Here is a 15,727-nt window from a genome sequence, read left to right on the forward strand (position 1 = left end):
AGCTACATAGAACCGATGTAGCGAGCTATTATTGGGAATGCATTCTAAGTGGTATGCTAGAATGGACATTGGATAATAGCTAACAGTAGTGTGTAGTACGTGTACTACAGGACTAGCTAAATGATTGCGCTCACTCACTCAGGTATAGTCCATGGGCAGCCTTGCCAGTGAGGTTTTGGATGAGGCCCACTGTTTCTGGGCGATGTGCCCTCATCCTTGCTGCTGGGAGTCGGAGCAGCGCATTGCCAAAGGCAAACCACACTACATAAAGCCCAGAACATCAGATAGGGGCAGAGCCACTGTAGATGGTAGGCAGTCAAGTATTGCAATTCAATTTCTCTCCTCTCTCGCTTTCAAACACACACAGCAGTACTGCAAAATGCATTGAACAGCTGCTGGCTCAAATGGGCCAAATGTTAAAGTGGGTTAACAGTGCTGTTCTTTCTGTTTTATCAGTGGAAGAGTTTCCAACCCTTAGTGTGGTTAATGTATCGGAGTGGACTGAAGGCCGAAAGACCCCTAAAGTGAAGTTGCTCTATAAGACACTTAGCAAGGAGAAATTTGCCACAGATGCTTCTCTAACTCTTCTCTCCAGCCAGTCACAAGCCCACCAGCAGGAGCATAACACAAGGTTAGTAATAGCCTAATCAAAGTCAATATAGTATATTGCCATTGGCCATTCAGTATACTGGAACAGAAAACAGAGTTATCAATTCTAGTTGAAGTTTAAACAATGGATTTGCATAGGGGTCCTCCTACTCTCTAATTCTTCTTTGCAGTGCAGCTCTTCACGTTCCAGGGTTAAACTCTGTTGACCATAGTCCTCGTAATAAACAACACAAGGAAGTAAAGGTTTGTCACAGTTACACATAGAGACAGTATGCCTAAAGTCAGACGCAAGGCTTGCTGACTTTGTCTTACACCCTTCGTTGAAAACCAAAGATGGAGTTTTTGTAGGCTATACTTTTCCATGGTGAGTAATATTGATTGGAGTATAGCTGATCCAGTGTAATGTCTGTTGTGGGTGTTATTGCAGCTCAGCACAGCCCAGATCAATCAGTTGGCCAGCTGCTCCAGTGCATCATGGGGCTCTGGCTCCCTAGTGATGTGGGTACCCAATCCCCAACACATCCCTCAGTGCCAAGCCCGAAACAGGTCACTTGATTTATTGTATTTGATGTAGATTGTATCTTAATTTTTCATCATACTCAGTCACCTTATGTTGTACTTTTTATGTTATTGGCCTAGACCTTAGAAATGTGCATCATTTGATTACCACATAACCTTTTTAGACATTAAACTTGGCAGATATGCACATTGCCTTTTTGATCACAGGCCTAAATCTCCCCATGTACCTGTCAAGGAGCTCACTTGCCTTCCGTCCTTAAAAACCTCCAAAATTGTGAGTACCATATTTTCACGGCTTTCATAAATTGTATGTGGCAGGTTATTTGTCTTTGTATTACATTAGTGTTAATGAATAGGCCTATTTCGTTAAGCAGTTACATATTCTCATCTTTATTGTATATTATAGAACAGAAATAAGTCCAAGAATGTGCGGAAGATGGTGCCATTCCAGCTGACACCATTGACATCAAAGCCGAGAAGTGAGCATGGGTTGGGCTCCCCTGTGTCACAGCAAACTGTCCACCCAACAGACCTTGCCCTGGCCAAGCCTGACACAGACACTGACCCCCAGAGGGAGGAGGAGGAGGCCCAGACCCAGGTTCAAACCAGCCCACACCCTCCCCCAGCACCCAGGGTCCCAAGTGCTTTCCTCCTCAGGAACAAGCCTGTGGTGTTCCACAGTGTCAGGGAGAGGGTACTGAGGAGACACACCCAGCAGGACCTCTCAACATACATGTACAAACTGGACAGCAAGGTCACTCATACTATCATACTACTGCCCCATGACATTCTCTTTCTAAATAATGATTCTCTGAATAATTCTCTGACTGATCATTAAAAGGCCTGTCTCCAGTGCTGTTTGAGTGAAATATAATTAATTTACATGTAACCAACAGGCATGAAGCATGTTGCTGCCTCTCAATCCATATTCATCTGGCTTGCTGAGTGGTTGAGAGAGGGGGAAACCCTGCTTTGGCTCCACAGTGAGGGAGAGTCACGGGAGAGTGAGACTGGGCACTGGTTCTGGAGATGCAGGCCATGATAGCTCCTATTACACTGAGCTTTTCTGGCTAGATTTATAACTAAGTGTTTATTTTCTGTTTTCAGCATCTCATGTAGGGAGTGGTCAGTAGTCACGTACTTCCTTGAACAGCCAAGCTTTAGTCCAGGAAGAATGGAACAAATTCCTGCTCAGCTGTTGATAAACAAATGAATTAAATAATTTAAACTTAACTGAATGTCACGCCCTGACTCAAGGGACTCGTATTTGTTGAGTCAGGGTGTGTATTTTCTGTGTTGTGTTTTGTTAGGTTGATTTTCTATGTTGGATCTAGTATGTATAGATCTATGTTGGCCTGTGTGGTTCCCAATCAGAGGCAGCTGTGGCTCGTTGTCTCTGATTGGGGACCATACTTAGGCAGCCTTTTGGCACCTGTTAGTTGTGGGATCTTATTCCGTGTAAGGTATGTTGTGTGTATGCTACCTTGGACTTCACGTTTCGTTTGTTGTTTTGTCGTGGTGTTTATTCGTTAAATAAACATGTATGCTTATCACGCTGCGCCTTGGTCCTTCTCGTCTATAAATGATCGTGACAGAAGATCCCACCAAATGAGGACCAAGCAGCGTGTCCAGGAGCAGACAGCCTGGACCTGGGAGGAGATCCTGGACGGTAAGGGATCCTGGACTTGGGAGGAGATTCAGGCCGGGATGGATCGCCGTCCTTGGGAGGAGACAGTGGAGGCGCGATATAGAGAGGAGCAGCGGCAACGCGGAAGGCGCCGGCCGAGGAAGAAGCCCGAGAGACAGCACCAAGAAAATGTTGGGGGGGGGGGGGGGGGCTAAAAGGGTGGTTGGCGGAGCCTAGAGGTAGAGCAGAGCCAACTCCCCGTACTCACGCGAGGAGGAGTGTGACTGGGCAGGCTCCGTGTTATGCGGAGCTACGTACTGTGTCGCCAGTGTTCCGGCACAGTCCTGTACATCCTGTGCTAGCACCACGCACGTGTTGTGCGAAGATGGGCATTCAGCCAGGACGGGGTGTGCCGGCTCAACGCTCCTGGTCTCCAGTACGCCTCCTCGGTCCCGCATATCCTGCGCCTGTTCTACGAGCTGTATCGTCAGTGCGCGTGCACAGCCCAGTGCGTCCTGTGCCAGCGTTCCGCATGTGTAGTGCGAAAGTGGGCAGCCAGCCAGGACGGGTTGTGCCAGCTCTCCGCTCCAGACCTCCAGTCCGCCTTCGTAGTCCGGTCCGGCCTGTTCCTGCTCCTCGCATCAAGCCAGTGGTGCGCGTCGCCAGCCCGGTCCGGCCTGTTCCTGTCCCTCGCACCAAGCCAGTGGTGCGTGTCGCCAGCCCGGTCCGGCCTGTTCCTGTCCCTCGCACCAAGCCAGTGGTGCGCGTCGCCGGCCCGGCCTGTTCCTGTCCCTCGCACCAAGCCAGTGGTACGCGTCGCCAGCCCTGCCCGGCCTGTTCCTGTCCCTCGCACCAAGCCAGTGGTGCGCGTCGCCAGCCCGGCCTGTTCCTGCTCCCCGCACCAGGCCAGTGGTGCGCGTCGCCAGTCCGGTCCGGCCCGTTCCTGCTCCCCGCACCAAGCCAGTGGTGCGTGTGTCCAGTCCGGCACGGCCCGTGCCTGTTCCACCGGTGCCTGGTCCGGCACCGGTCAGCTGCTCCACTCCGGAGCAATCCGCTCCACCGGGTCCATCCAACTCCGGTCAGCGGATCCACTCCGGAGCCAGAGCAGTCCGCTCCACCGGTGCCCAGTTCAGCTCCGGTCAGCTGCTCCACTCCGGAGCCAGAGCAATCCGCTCCACCGGGGTCTAGTCCAGCTCCGGTCAGCGGCTCCACTCCGGAGCCAGAGCAGTCCGCTCCACCGGTGCCTGATCCAGCTCCGGTTAGCCGCTCCACTCCGGAGCCAGAGCAGTTCGCTCCACCGTCGTCGGGTCCAGCTCCAGTCAGCGGTTCCAGTCCAGACCCAGACGTCAGCCCCTCTCCAGGTTCGGGGTCTCCCACACCAAGGTCCAGACAAGGCTTGGTACGTCGTGGGAGGAAGGAGAGGGGAAGCAGCGCGCCGAGGTCCAGACCAGACCAGGGGCGCAACAGGGAGGTGGAGAGTAAGTGGTGGTCACGCCCGGAGCCGGATCCGCCTCCGAGGCGGAATGCCCACCCGGCCCCTACCCTGTTATGTTTATGTGGCGCGGTCGGAGTCCGCACCTTTGGGGGGGGGGGGTACTGTCACGCCCTGACTCAAGGGACTCGTATTTGTTGAGTCAGGGTGTGTATTTTCTGTGTTGTGTTTTGTTAGGTTGATTTTCTATGTTGGATCTAGTATGTATAGATCTATGTTGGCCTGTGTGGTTCCCAATCAGAGGCAGCTGTGGCTCGTTGTCTCTGATTGGGGACCATACTTAGGCAGCCTTTTGGCACCTGTTAGTTGTGGGATCTTGTTCCGTGTAAGGTATGTTGTGTGTATGCTACCTTGGACTTCACGTTTCGTTTGTTGTTTTGTCGTGGTGTTTATTCGTTAAATAAACATGTATGCTTATCACGCTGCGCCTTGGTCCTTCTCGTCTATAAACGATCGTGACACTGAATTAGTGCCAAATACACTGTCTGGGATGTATTCTACTTGTTGTAGACAACACTTGTCTATTGTAATGTCCTGTTGGTGTGTGGAAATGAAGCGAGGAACCGCTAGTTTAGTCAATGAAATAAACAAATGTTTGTAGTGTGTTACACTTGAATAAGGCAAATCTGGCAACTCACATTGTTGTTTTGTTTGAAGTTTTTTATCTCCATTTCCTTTTTCTTCTCTCTTCATGGCTCTTACTCTAGACTGGAGGGGATGGCATTGACTGGGATAGTCTGAGAAGACAGACCTATCTGTGGAGGAAGCACAACGTTCCACCCAACTGTGACAGAGAGAAGCCATTTCCCCCAGAGGACATGACTGTCTGTCAGACAGGCCAGCAGTGGAACAGCTTTGGTTTCTATCCCATCCCAAAGGCCATGCTCCATCACGACCCCAGGAGCCCTCTGTCCAAAGGTAACACTGGAGCTCTAGGCTGCGTATTGTATGCAAGCCAGGAGGCTGTGTGCCATGATGTCACAAAGAGACTTAAAGATTTGTAGATTTGACATTGAATGGATCAAGGTGATCAAAGAACCGCTAATTTGTAACAAACTTGTATATGTTTGTTGGTGTGATGCCAATAGAGAGAAAGATTGCGAAGAATGTTGTTGAGGAAAATGTGTGTGTATTGCAGGTCCTGCTGTGTGGCACTGCCTGGACTGTGTGGATAGGATGTGGTGTGGCCATGGTGGTGGTCCACTGGCCTCCATATCCAAGTGCCATAATTCATTGGTGTCAAACAGTTCCTTCAAGTTCTGTAGCAGATCCAACCTCAGCTGTCAAAACCCCTTGCACCAAGTAAGTGTCTGACTCTACACCTCTCAAATCTAGCCAACACACTCAGCGTGAACCAATCAAAACCAAAATTCAGCCCTGCATTTGAAACTGATCTGACATGTTCTCTAAGCTCCTAGATAGAGATGACCTAAGTGATGTGGAGCCAGGCAACAAGGGCACCATTGCTCCTCACAACTCCATGATGTACCTTCAGGACACAGCTTCACACCACAGATTTGGTCATTATATCAACACCGAATAGGATGGTTCTCCGTTTTTAACGTTTATATTTGTAGCTCAGCTGGTAGAGCACGGCACATGTAACGCCAGGGTAGTGGGTTCGATCCCCGGGACTACCCATACACAAAAAAAAATGTATGCACGCATGACTGTAAGTCGTTTGGATAAAAGCGTCTGCTAAATGGCATATTATATTATTATTATTATTGTATCATCATTAATCTGCTACTTTTTAAAATGTATGTACATTTGTACATCAGAAGTGTCCATATATGCAATATATTCTCATAGATAATTTTTCTAATCTCAATGTGATTCCACAGACAGTCAAGGAGAGGATCATGAATTTGGCCTATGCCCAGGGAGAGATACTGAAGAAGGTCTAGGAGCCTTAGAGAGGACAGGGAGGAGCTCTGAGGACAAAGGCCACAGGTCTTCAGGGTCCCAGCCATCCCCTCCAACCTCTAGCGTCAACTCCGATACCAATGGCGATGGTAAACCTTGAAAAGGAAGAGACAGACACTGAATGATCCAGGACTAAGATCCAGGAGTAAATGTACTCATCAGGCCTGTGAACATTCATATATTTCATCCAGAGCTATCCTTCTGCTTTATATAAATACATCTGGTAGCTTGCTTTTTTTTTTCATGTCAAAGTATAGCCTAACATGGTAACATAACAATACACACTAAGTGTACAAAACATTAAGGACACCTGCTCTTTCCATGACATAGACTGATCAGGTGAATCCAGGTGAAAGCTATGATTCCTTATTGATGTCACTTGTTAAATCCACTTCAATTAGTGTAGATGAAGGGGAGGAGACAGATTAAAGAAGGATTGTAAAGCCTTGAGACAATTGAGACATGGATTGTGTATGTGTGCCATTCAGAAGGTGAATGGGCAAGACAAAATATTTAAGTGCCTTTGAATGGGGTATGGTAGTAGGTGCCAGGCGCAACGGTTTGTGTCAAGAACTGCAACACTGCTGGGTTTTTCACGCTCAACAGTTTTGTGTGTATCAAGAATGGTCCACCACCCAAAGGACATCCAGCCAACTTGACACAACTGTGGGAAGCATTGGAGACAATATGGGCCAGCATCCCTGTGGAACGCTTTCGACACGTTGTAGAGTCCATGCCCCAACGAAGTGAGGCTGTTCTGAGGGCAAAAGCGGGGGTGCAACTCAATATTAGGAAGGTGTCCTTAATGTTTTGTACACTCAGTGTATGTTAACTTACATGATTTCTACAGGCCTTATCCTGATTCAACAATAAATCAACAATCCTTATTCAACTATGTCATGATTCAGTATTTGATTATTTGACATTAGTCAGCTTCATGGCAGCCTTGTGTATCAGGATTCTAGGTTCTTCTCACCGCAGGGTTTAAATGGAGTCCACCACCTTCATGGTTATGAGAGGGCACCAGGTGTCACTGTAGAGTCATTGAGGAAATTCCCAATTTGGCTCTGTTTCGATCAGTAGGGGGCCAATGCCAACCTCTAAATATTTCACTTCAAAACATAGTTAAAATGTGTTTTTATTGTGATAAAATCCTCTACAAAAGATAACTTGGTTCCACACATTTTGTGAGCCCTGTCACAACCGTGGCTACTCTCCGTCCAGCAGCCCAAATATATACATTCGCCATGACAAGTGAAAGAAGGGGCTCTGGGGTTGGATCACATCACAGGGCTAGGCCTATGGTTCAGTTCAGTTTGTTTATGGAATAGTTGATCCCTTCAACTCTCCAGCTGTGCTCATTTCCGCTCTCTGTCCTTGGCCTAATTATGACTGCAGCAGCAGACAGTGGTTGGTAATGTAGCAGAGGATATCAAGGCCAGCGTTGGGTGCAGGAGGTTAGGCTAGCTATGCTACCGCTAGTGGAGTAGACGCCCAGGAGAGGTTTCCTGCTGCTCTGCCAGGTGCTCCTCCTATGAAGGCCTCACAGTAACAGTACTTATTAAGCACTGACTCTCACTGTAACAAAGCTAGGTTGAGGAAAGAACTGGCTGAACTGAACCTGTCTGATGCCCTCTTTTACTTACATTCTCTCTAAAAGGCAAGGTTTTTAAAGCAGAAAGTACTACATGAACAAGTTATAATAGTGATGTGTTCAACAGGTTTCTCTCTTACTCCCTTAACCCCAGAGCATCTCCTATCAGGGAAAGGCCTATTTTTGTGGCTTATACATTATTGTATAGATTTGATTTTTTTATGTTTTCCTATCGTAAAGGTCCTGTTTGATTTCATTCATCAGACCTCACCAGGGTATAAAGAAGCCATTGATTAGGAATGACCTCAAGTAAGTTGAATGTCAGAGCAAATAAACTGGCCTATTTTTAGGTGGCATAACACTGAATATTGGTCATTAGGTATTAGTGCCTGCTGCAAGCTGCTGGATAAACTAATTATCTAACTACTTAAAGAAAGTATTGCTTAATGCTCTGAACTATGATAGTGAAGTGTGAATATCCAGTGCCCAGTCAGTCACAGTAAGCTTTATGTGTTTGTGTCACCATCCCTGTTGGATAACCTTGGAACTTTCTGTTTACATTTCTTAGCGAAAAAAAATTCCCCTCTGAATCATAGGCACCACTGTGTAATGGTGCCACACAGCCCGCCCCCTCTCGCCTCCCCACTAACAGGACACTCTCTGTCAGGCAGCTACACCAGCAGCTCTCCCACTAAAGTCTCTTTAAAATGCAAGTTTGTTCATTTTTTGTGTACTTAGTTTAATATGCAGTGTGCAGCTTAAGAACCCTCAGATTCACTGGAGCAAAAAAGCAGTGTCAGTAGGTATTGTTGCCTTGGCCCATAATCTGTTTGTCTGTCCTCACAATCCAAAAATTAAATCAGAGTATTTTCAATTGATGTAGGCTATAAGTAGCCACAGTGGATTAGGTAAAAGGGAGGATTCATTTTGTGTGTGTGTAGGTGGTCTGGATTCTCAGTTAGAGTAGATGGTTTATAATGAATGTCTTGTCACAGCCTAGTAGTTCTGTCCTGGGGTTCTATTTATTTTTCAATGCATTGCATTTGTAATGTGCCTGGCTGTCATGCAATTATTCCAAAACTCATAACCATGTGTAGGTGGGTGTGCTTCACAATATCAGATGATTCAGCAGTAGTTTTGGGTTACAGCATGGGCTGACTGATTACAGTGGGCATGCATACCTCTCCTCTCTCAGAGAAGGTGGGTGTGTCTGTCTCTTACACCTGCTCATGTCAGTCAGCCACACAATGTACAGGTTATTGCAGTGCTGTAGAGAGCTCTGCTGAGGGGGTCTCTTCTCCTGGCTGCTTTCATCACTCCTATTAGGCTGGGTGAAGGAATGCACAGGCCACGGGTTCCCTCTGCGCTGCTGCTTGGGCAGCCGCCAGGTTAGGCCTAAATGAGGCCCTTTTGTCTCTTAACGGGTGCAGGAGAGCCACACCTGCATTAGGCTAGCACAGGTCTACTTATCATGCTCTGCCCTGGGGCCTCATGGAGGAGCGTACTGGAGGAGAGATGCACAGATGTCGACCCCCAGTCATGTGGATCCAATGGCCGGGCCCCCTGACATCATCCTTTTCACAGCTGTCTTGCTCAACTGCCTTACAGGAATGTACAAAATGTAACGTATTTAAAGAATTGTTGTATAATCAGTATTCTCTCTCATAGATGTACAATTATGGGCATTTAGCAAACAAACAAGCGCTCTTGGAAGGGACAATTTTAAGGGTTACTGATGATTGAGTTTGTGAGTGTACCAGCCAAGGTTTTTAGGACACTAGTATGAGGAATTCAGTGGAGGCCTGACCTATAGAGGTGGTGTCATGAGCTGGGTTAGGGTGCACTGCACATACACAGCTGATTCTACACAGGGTAGATGTTTACACAAATACATGTGAGGCTGCTCCCACGGTCACTGTTATATACTGTAACTCAGAATGCAAGTCGCATGCAGTACTTGTCAGACAGTTATGTAAGAGTTTCTTTTTTTAATTGTCTACTTTTAGTGAAGAAAATAGCTGCAGTACTTTAGAGGACACTCATTATACAGTACACCAGTCTGATAAAGTTGACTTGAATGAAATTGTCTGTTTGCTATGATACGGTATGGAATACTTACTCACACCCACAAACCCAGTTACACTGACTTACGTGTTCAGGGCATATCTGTTTGGATTACTGACAGTCAGGCTTTAGGACATTATAACACCTCTTTGTGAGCGTTGTGTAGATAGACTTCCTGTTTACCCACTTCTTCACCGATGATACACGAGTATGCCCATCATCATTGGCCCTTCTCGGCACTACGCAGGGTACTTACTGGCATCAGAGCTGCCAACAATATCAACATGTCCACAGACCATTATCTTCAGACTGTGAGTAGACCAGAAATCAAGCTGTTGTAAAGGCCTCCAAAATAGTAAAGCTGCTAACTGCTGTCATACAGTATAGATGGGTCAGCGTGCAGACACAGGAGTGGATAGGAGTAAATCTTCCAACCATGGGTGGTGGTTTGTATAATAGTGGTGTAGATTGAGACTCTAGGCTGAGTAGATGGGAAAGGGACAGCATTGATAATCGCCAGGGCTCCTGACCCCCCTGTTTTGGAGTGTTTGTCTATCTGACAAACAATGGCTGGCTGAGGGCCAGAGGGAACTTTGCCAAACCACGGCCAGCTCACACATCCTGCCTTTGTGGGCCAGGAATCCAGACAGCTGCCCTCCTTCTCCCACCCCTCCCTCCCCAACAAGGTGCTCTCTCTCAAACATCCCCGTGTCCCGGTGGTTTCAGCCCAGCGGCCTGGTGTCTGGGTGCTTGCCTAAGGCACTGCTTGTGGCTCACCTCTCTCCCTCCATTCCTCCTCTCTCTCCACAGTGCTCCATCCCCACATCAGTGGCAGGCAGGTTAGTAGCAACACCTGCTCTCTGTGGTTCCCCTCTGCTCCCACTGATCTTAACTCCCACTGAGATTCCTGCTGCCTCAACTCTCAACACTTCCATGGTGGTTGTTATATTTGGTTTTTCATTTTGGTTCATTCCTCGCAATTCTTGAATTTCTGAAGCGGTTTTGTATTCAAATATACCTGTATTTTTTTTTTTTTTACATTAATTTTATTTCAAGACCACATAAAGAACATGTAAAGTACATACACAACATATCTTTGCAGTCTTTACAAAGGAGCGTAATGAGATTCACATGTTAAGGGTACATTTTGGCTGGATAAAGCAAACATTTAAAGAGTCTGAATAAGAATACAGTATGGATAAAGCCACTTAACACAAAAACCCAGAAGTTTCCCGCATAGACCTAACCACATATCTTTTGAAGGTGCATGTTAACTTTTCCAGCATTTTGTTACACATTTCCTTGCTGCTGCTAAAAGATAATCTATCAATTTAAGTGGAGAGGAGTGGAGTGTATCCACAGGAACAATACCTAGAAGGAGATGACATGGGTCTGGTTGAATAATAATATGTGTGATGTCCTGTATAACATGGAGAATTTCAGACCAAAAATACTGGATTTTCGAACATTGCCAAAATATATGTGATTAAGACGCGTGTATTTCTGAACCATTATTATTTATATCTTGTTTGATATTTTGGGGGATTTGCTTTTTATAGGTGAAGCTGTGTTGTCATTGTGGTTTTGTCAATGTGAACTGGGTTAAGTGAGGACAGGTCTGACAAATTGAGCAGGGATCCACAGAAACAGGTCCTAGTTCTTTTCTTTGCCCTCTCCTGTGGTGTAAGGCTTTCTATATTCACACTCACTCCTCTCTCTCTCGCTCTGCAGGTTTTCAGTGGCCTCATCAAATGTGCAAAATTACATTTCCTGTGTTTCACAACAATGAGAGCCAAGGCCTAATACAGGGCCTTCCTGCCCTCGAACAAAACACTTTTTATGTCCCCCTGGGATGACAATGTGAATGTTTCGTTTTTCCTACCGAACATGGGAACCTGTAGAAGAGCCTTTGTTTCCTGGAATGTGGCCGTTAGGAAAGAGATGGAGAGAACACAGGATATGTGCCTTGGCCTGGGCAATGTGTTTCAATGGGGTGGCTGGGGCCAGCCCAGCCAGGCAATAGAATGGTAGAGTTGTACGTAGGGATTTTCTCTGTTATCTGCATCACCACTTCCCCTATTAAAGTGGATTCTATGCCAGAGTGGGATTCCCCACTCATTTTTTCCGTTACACCTGCACTTGTTTTTTTCTGTTTACAGAATCGGTCTTACGTGACCCATTGTCAAATACTGCTCATATGCCAGAATGTAGCTACCGTGTTACTCAACAGTATGGGAATCCCACAGCCCTGCAGCCCTGGGTTCAAATAGTGTTTGTGTTCGTTCAAATACAAATACTTAAAGGACATTTGTGCCACTTTTCAACCTCATATTCATTATCTCCAGCACCAAACCAGTGTCTACATATGTGAAAATGGCATGTTTCTATGATCTGTGATTAAAAAGATAAGACGAAAGGTCCTAAAAAAGGCTTCTCTGACATCACAGGGTAGGGTTAAAAGTAAAAAAAGACTGTGATTTTCCAAACCTGCAACAAGTTTATAGCCAGAGGGAAGGTCTTTTCTCATCTAATCTCATAGTGTTTTTAAAATGTTTTAACTTTTGATGACGTCATGGGGTAGAACTTTTTAACTATCGATTTTTTTCTACTAAATGTAGAAATGCACAGTTTTTACATATGTAGACACTGCTACTGTGCTGGAGATAATGAAAATGAGGTTGAAAAGTGGTGGAATTGCCCTTTTAAGCTGCACTTGATTGAGCTTTCATGGCAAAATGGGACTGATGGGGAGAATCTCAATTGCATACTCCTACTCCTCGCGTCCTCTCCCTGCATCCTTCTCAAAAACCCATTAGAGGAGAAGATCAGAGGGGAGGGAAATCTTGCTTTCTCATCCAATGGGTTTTAAGAAAGAGGTGAGGAGAGAGGATGTGAGGAATATGCAATTGAGATTCTCCCATGGAATAGTCCCAAAAGTGCAAACCACACCCATCTGGCACTAAAGGCAGGCTCAATCAAATGCTCAACCTATTTGAAAGAAATCAAATACTATTTGAAGCCACTCCACACTTAGCTTTTCTTATTATGAATTTATCAGCAATTAGCTTTTCATGTAGTTTCTCAATAGCATTAGGGTCATATGATAGTAAGCTGTCAGTGCACTGAAGTGCCTACAGTGTTGTGTTTGTAATATAACCATGCTTTCTCATTATAGTAATGTAGCAATGGTGCAATTTCTTCCTCTCCTACTCCACTCACTCAATCCCCCCCGATGCACTTTCTCTTCCTCCTTGAGAGGAGAGCTGATGTCACAGGGAGGTGGCGGTCTGCCCGTGTCTATAAGTACAGGCACCACAGGGGGAATCTATATGAAGTGGAGCTAACCCAGCTGAGCTGTGCTGACCCGTGCTGAGCAAAGACACTGCAGGAGAGCAAAGAAACACTAGACTGGTGTACCTTTTAGTGCACTCACACAGATGAATGAATAGATGAACTGACAGACAGACACACTTCTCTCCTCTGGACTCAGGTGCAGGCTCTGGACAGTATATCACTAGGTATCTATTCTCCATCTAACGACCTCTAGGACGGAATCTTTATCTGTCATTTTAATTTTGTAATCTACGCTTTCGGGATGTGTTCTCGGGTTAGTTTGAGATGGACCGTCTCCACCCTGTTCTTTCTCCTCTTCAGTGCTGCTGTCATGGTGAGTTTCAAAGATGCATACATACCTGCCTGCCCTTGTTTGATTTATTCCCCATTCCCTTTTCTCTCTACACTTTGCATGACCATATTCACGCTGTGTTTCTGTGTCTTTCTATGTACAAATATTTGTTTACTAAAATAATTGTTGAACTTTTTGGGTATTTTGTTACAATGAAGAAAGGCACTGAGATCAATATACTACTGTACTAGTAGTCATTGAAATGATCAGCCTGTTGAGGAATGCATTCCCCTCACCTCCACCCTCCTGCTGCTGTGCCGACCCTAACTCACATTTAACACTGACCCTGCTGTCTGTCTCAGGTGGAGAGTGACTGTCCTACCCAGTGCTCCTGTGGCCCCTCACCCCCATCGTGCCCAGCAGGCATTAGTTGGGTGGCAGATGCCTGTGGCTGCTGTAAGGTGTGTGCCAGGCAGTTCAACCAGGACTGCAGCCCCAGCCAGCCCTGTGACCACATCAAGGGCCTGCACTGCCACCTGGGGGCTGGGGGAAACCCAGAGAGAGGCCTGTGCAGAGGTAAGGACCAGGAGCCCCCTAACATCAGTGGAAGAGATATGAGGTAGTTGGGCCAGTATGGGAGTCTGCAGAATTATAGGAGTAGCAGATGGGTATGGGTATTTCAGAATTGTAGTAGAATTTTGATCATTAGATTGATCCAGGTAGATAGTTGTCAAATGCTCAGCATCATGGTAACACACTACCATAGGGGTATGAAGTCCACAGTGCTGCAAATGTCTCTGTCTCTCCCCAGCGGAGGCCCAGGGTCGGCCATGTGAGTTCAACGGGCGTGTCTACCAGCATGGAGAGGACTTCCAGCCCAGCTGCCAGCACCAGTGCAGCTGCATGGACGGGGTGGTGGGCTGCATGCCACTCTGCCCCCAGCAGGTACCCTTGCCCGACTGGCGCTGCTCCCGGCCAAGGCTGGCACGGCCCTTGGGCCGCTGCTGTGAGGAGTGGGTCTGTGATGACAACAACCACATCAGTGAGGACCCAGAGGAACCTCCACAGGCAGCCCTACCCGACCCACAACCCCTCCCAAACCACATCAATAACCAGCTCCAGACCCACGCCCAGCCACGCTATCAGGCCAGCACTGGAGTCACCTTTCGAGGTACAGTAAACCACCTATCCAATGATAAGCCTAACCCTAAGGGCAAGTTTCCCAGGCACAGATTGTCTAGTCATGGCTTTTCAGTACAGGACTAGGCTGAGAAACCGGCCCTATATGTTTGTTTTTCCCAAGCCTTACCATACATGTTGCTCATGACTGTCATTTTCTTTCACAGAGGTGATGTCCCTCCCCAGGTCCCAGGTGTTGCTAAGCGCCAGATGCTTCCCTCAGACCACTGATTGGACGGAATGTTCCACCACGTGCGGGATGGGCATCTCAAGCCGGGTGTCCAATAACAACGCAGAGTGTCGGCTGGTCAGAGAGACACGACTGTGTCAGGTCCGCCAGTGTGACCTGCAACTTACCCCAGCAATCAAGGTAAAGTGAGACTCCACTCAATGTCTGATATGTTTGTGGGAAATTGCGTTAGAGCACATAGAACATTTGATATTTCACTTTTAATGATGAGAACTTTTGCAATATTACAATTTATTGTGGAATACATAGCTCAGTTGTCTAACTCTGTTTGTTGACTGTCCAGAGGGTAAAGAAGTGCCAGCGTACAGTACGCCCCCAGGAGCCAATCAGGATCAACTTTGCTGGCTGCTCCACGACACGCCGCCATCGGCCTCGCACTTGTGGCTCCTGTGCGGACGGGCGATGTTGCACCCCCTCACTGACCCGCACCGTCCACCTGCGCTTCCACTGTCCCGACGGAGAGGGCTTCACACGCAACGTCATGTGGATCCAGCGCTGCAGCTGCAAGAAGAGCTGCCACAATCACAGTGCCCCCTCAAGGCCCTCTGTCAGCCTGCACAATGACATCCACAACTTCAGGCACTGAGGCAGGCATAGGAGGATGCCCAACCCCAGCTTCGACACACTAGACAGGGCTAGGACATGCTAACCTCTCCCCATCTTCCACCTACCCTCTGCCCAGGGATAGCCCTGCCTTTCAGCCCCTTCCTGGACACCAGCCTCTCCCTCCTGCACCAGCGCCAGACTATGGAAGAGAGAGCCTCGGCTAGGTGGCCGCTCCATCCAACCAGGCAGAACTATCGCTTGCACTTTAAGCTTCCTTACACGTTGCCACCAGTTAT

General features: G+C 47.3%; 1 protein-coding gene across 1 annotated transcript; it reads left to right on the plus strand.

Annotated features, from left to right (window-relative positions):
- Positions 1-13,426: 13,426 nt before the first annotated feature.
- LOC311141250 (CCN family member 1-like) lies at positions 13,427-15,471 on the plus strand (the record flags this gene model as incomplete). Its single annotated transcript, XM_084176511.1, has 5 exons — positions 13,427-13,498; positions 13,819-14,032; positions 14,268-14,627; positions 14,803-15,005; positions 15,169-15,471. The coding sequence occupies 5 exons, from the start codon at positions 13,427-13,429 to the stop codon at positions 15,469-15,471; spliced, it is 1,152 nt and encodes a 383-aa protein (XP_084032637.1).
- Between the last annotated feature and the right edge of the window lie 256 nt (positions 15,472-15,727).

This window comes from Coregonus lavaretus (genome assembly GCF_964263955.1).
Source record: "Coregonus lavaretus genome assembly, chromosome: 14".
NCBI classification, from domain to species: Eukaryota; Metazoa; Chordata; class Actinopteri; order Salmoniformes; family Salmonidae; genus Coregonus; species Coregonus lavaretus.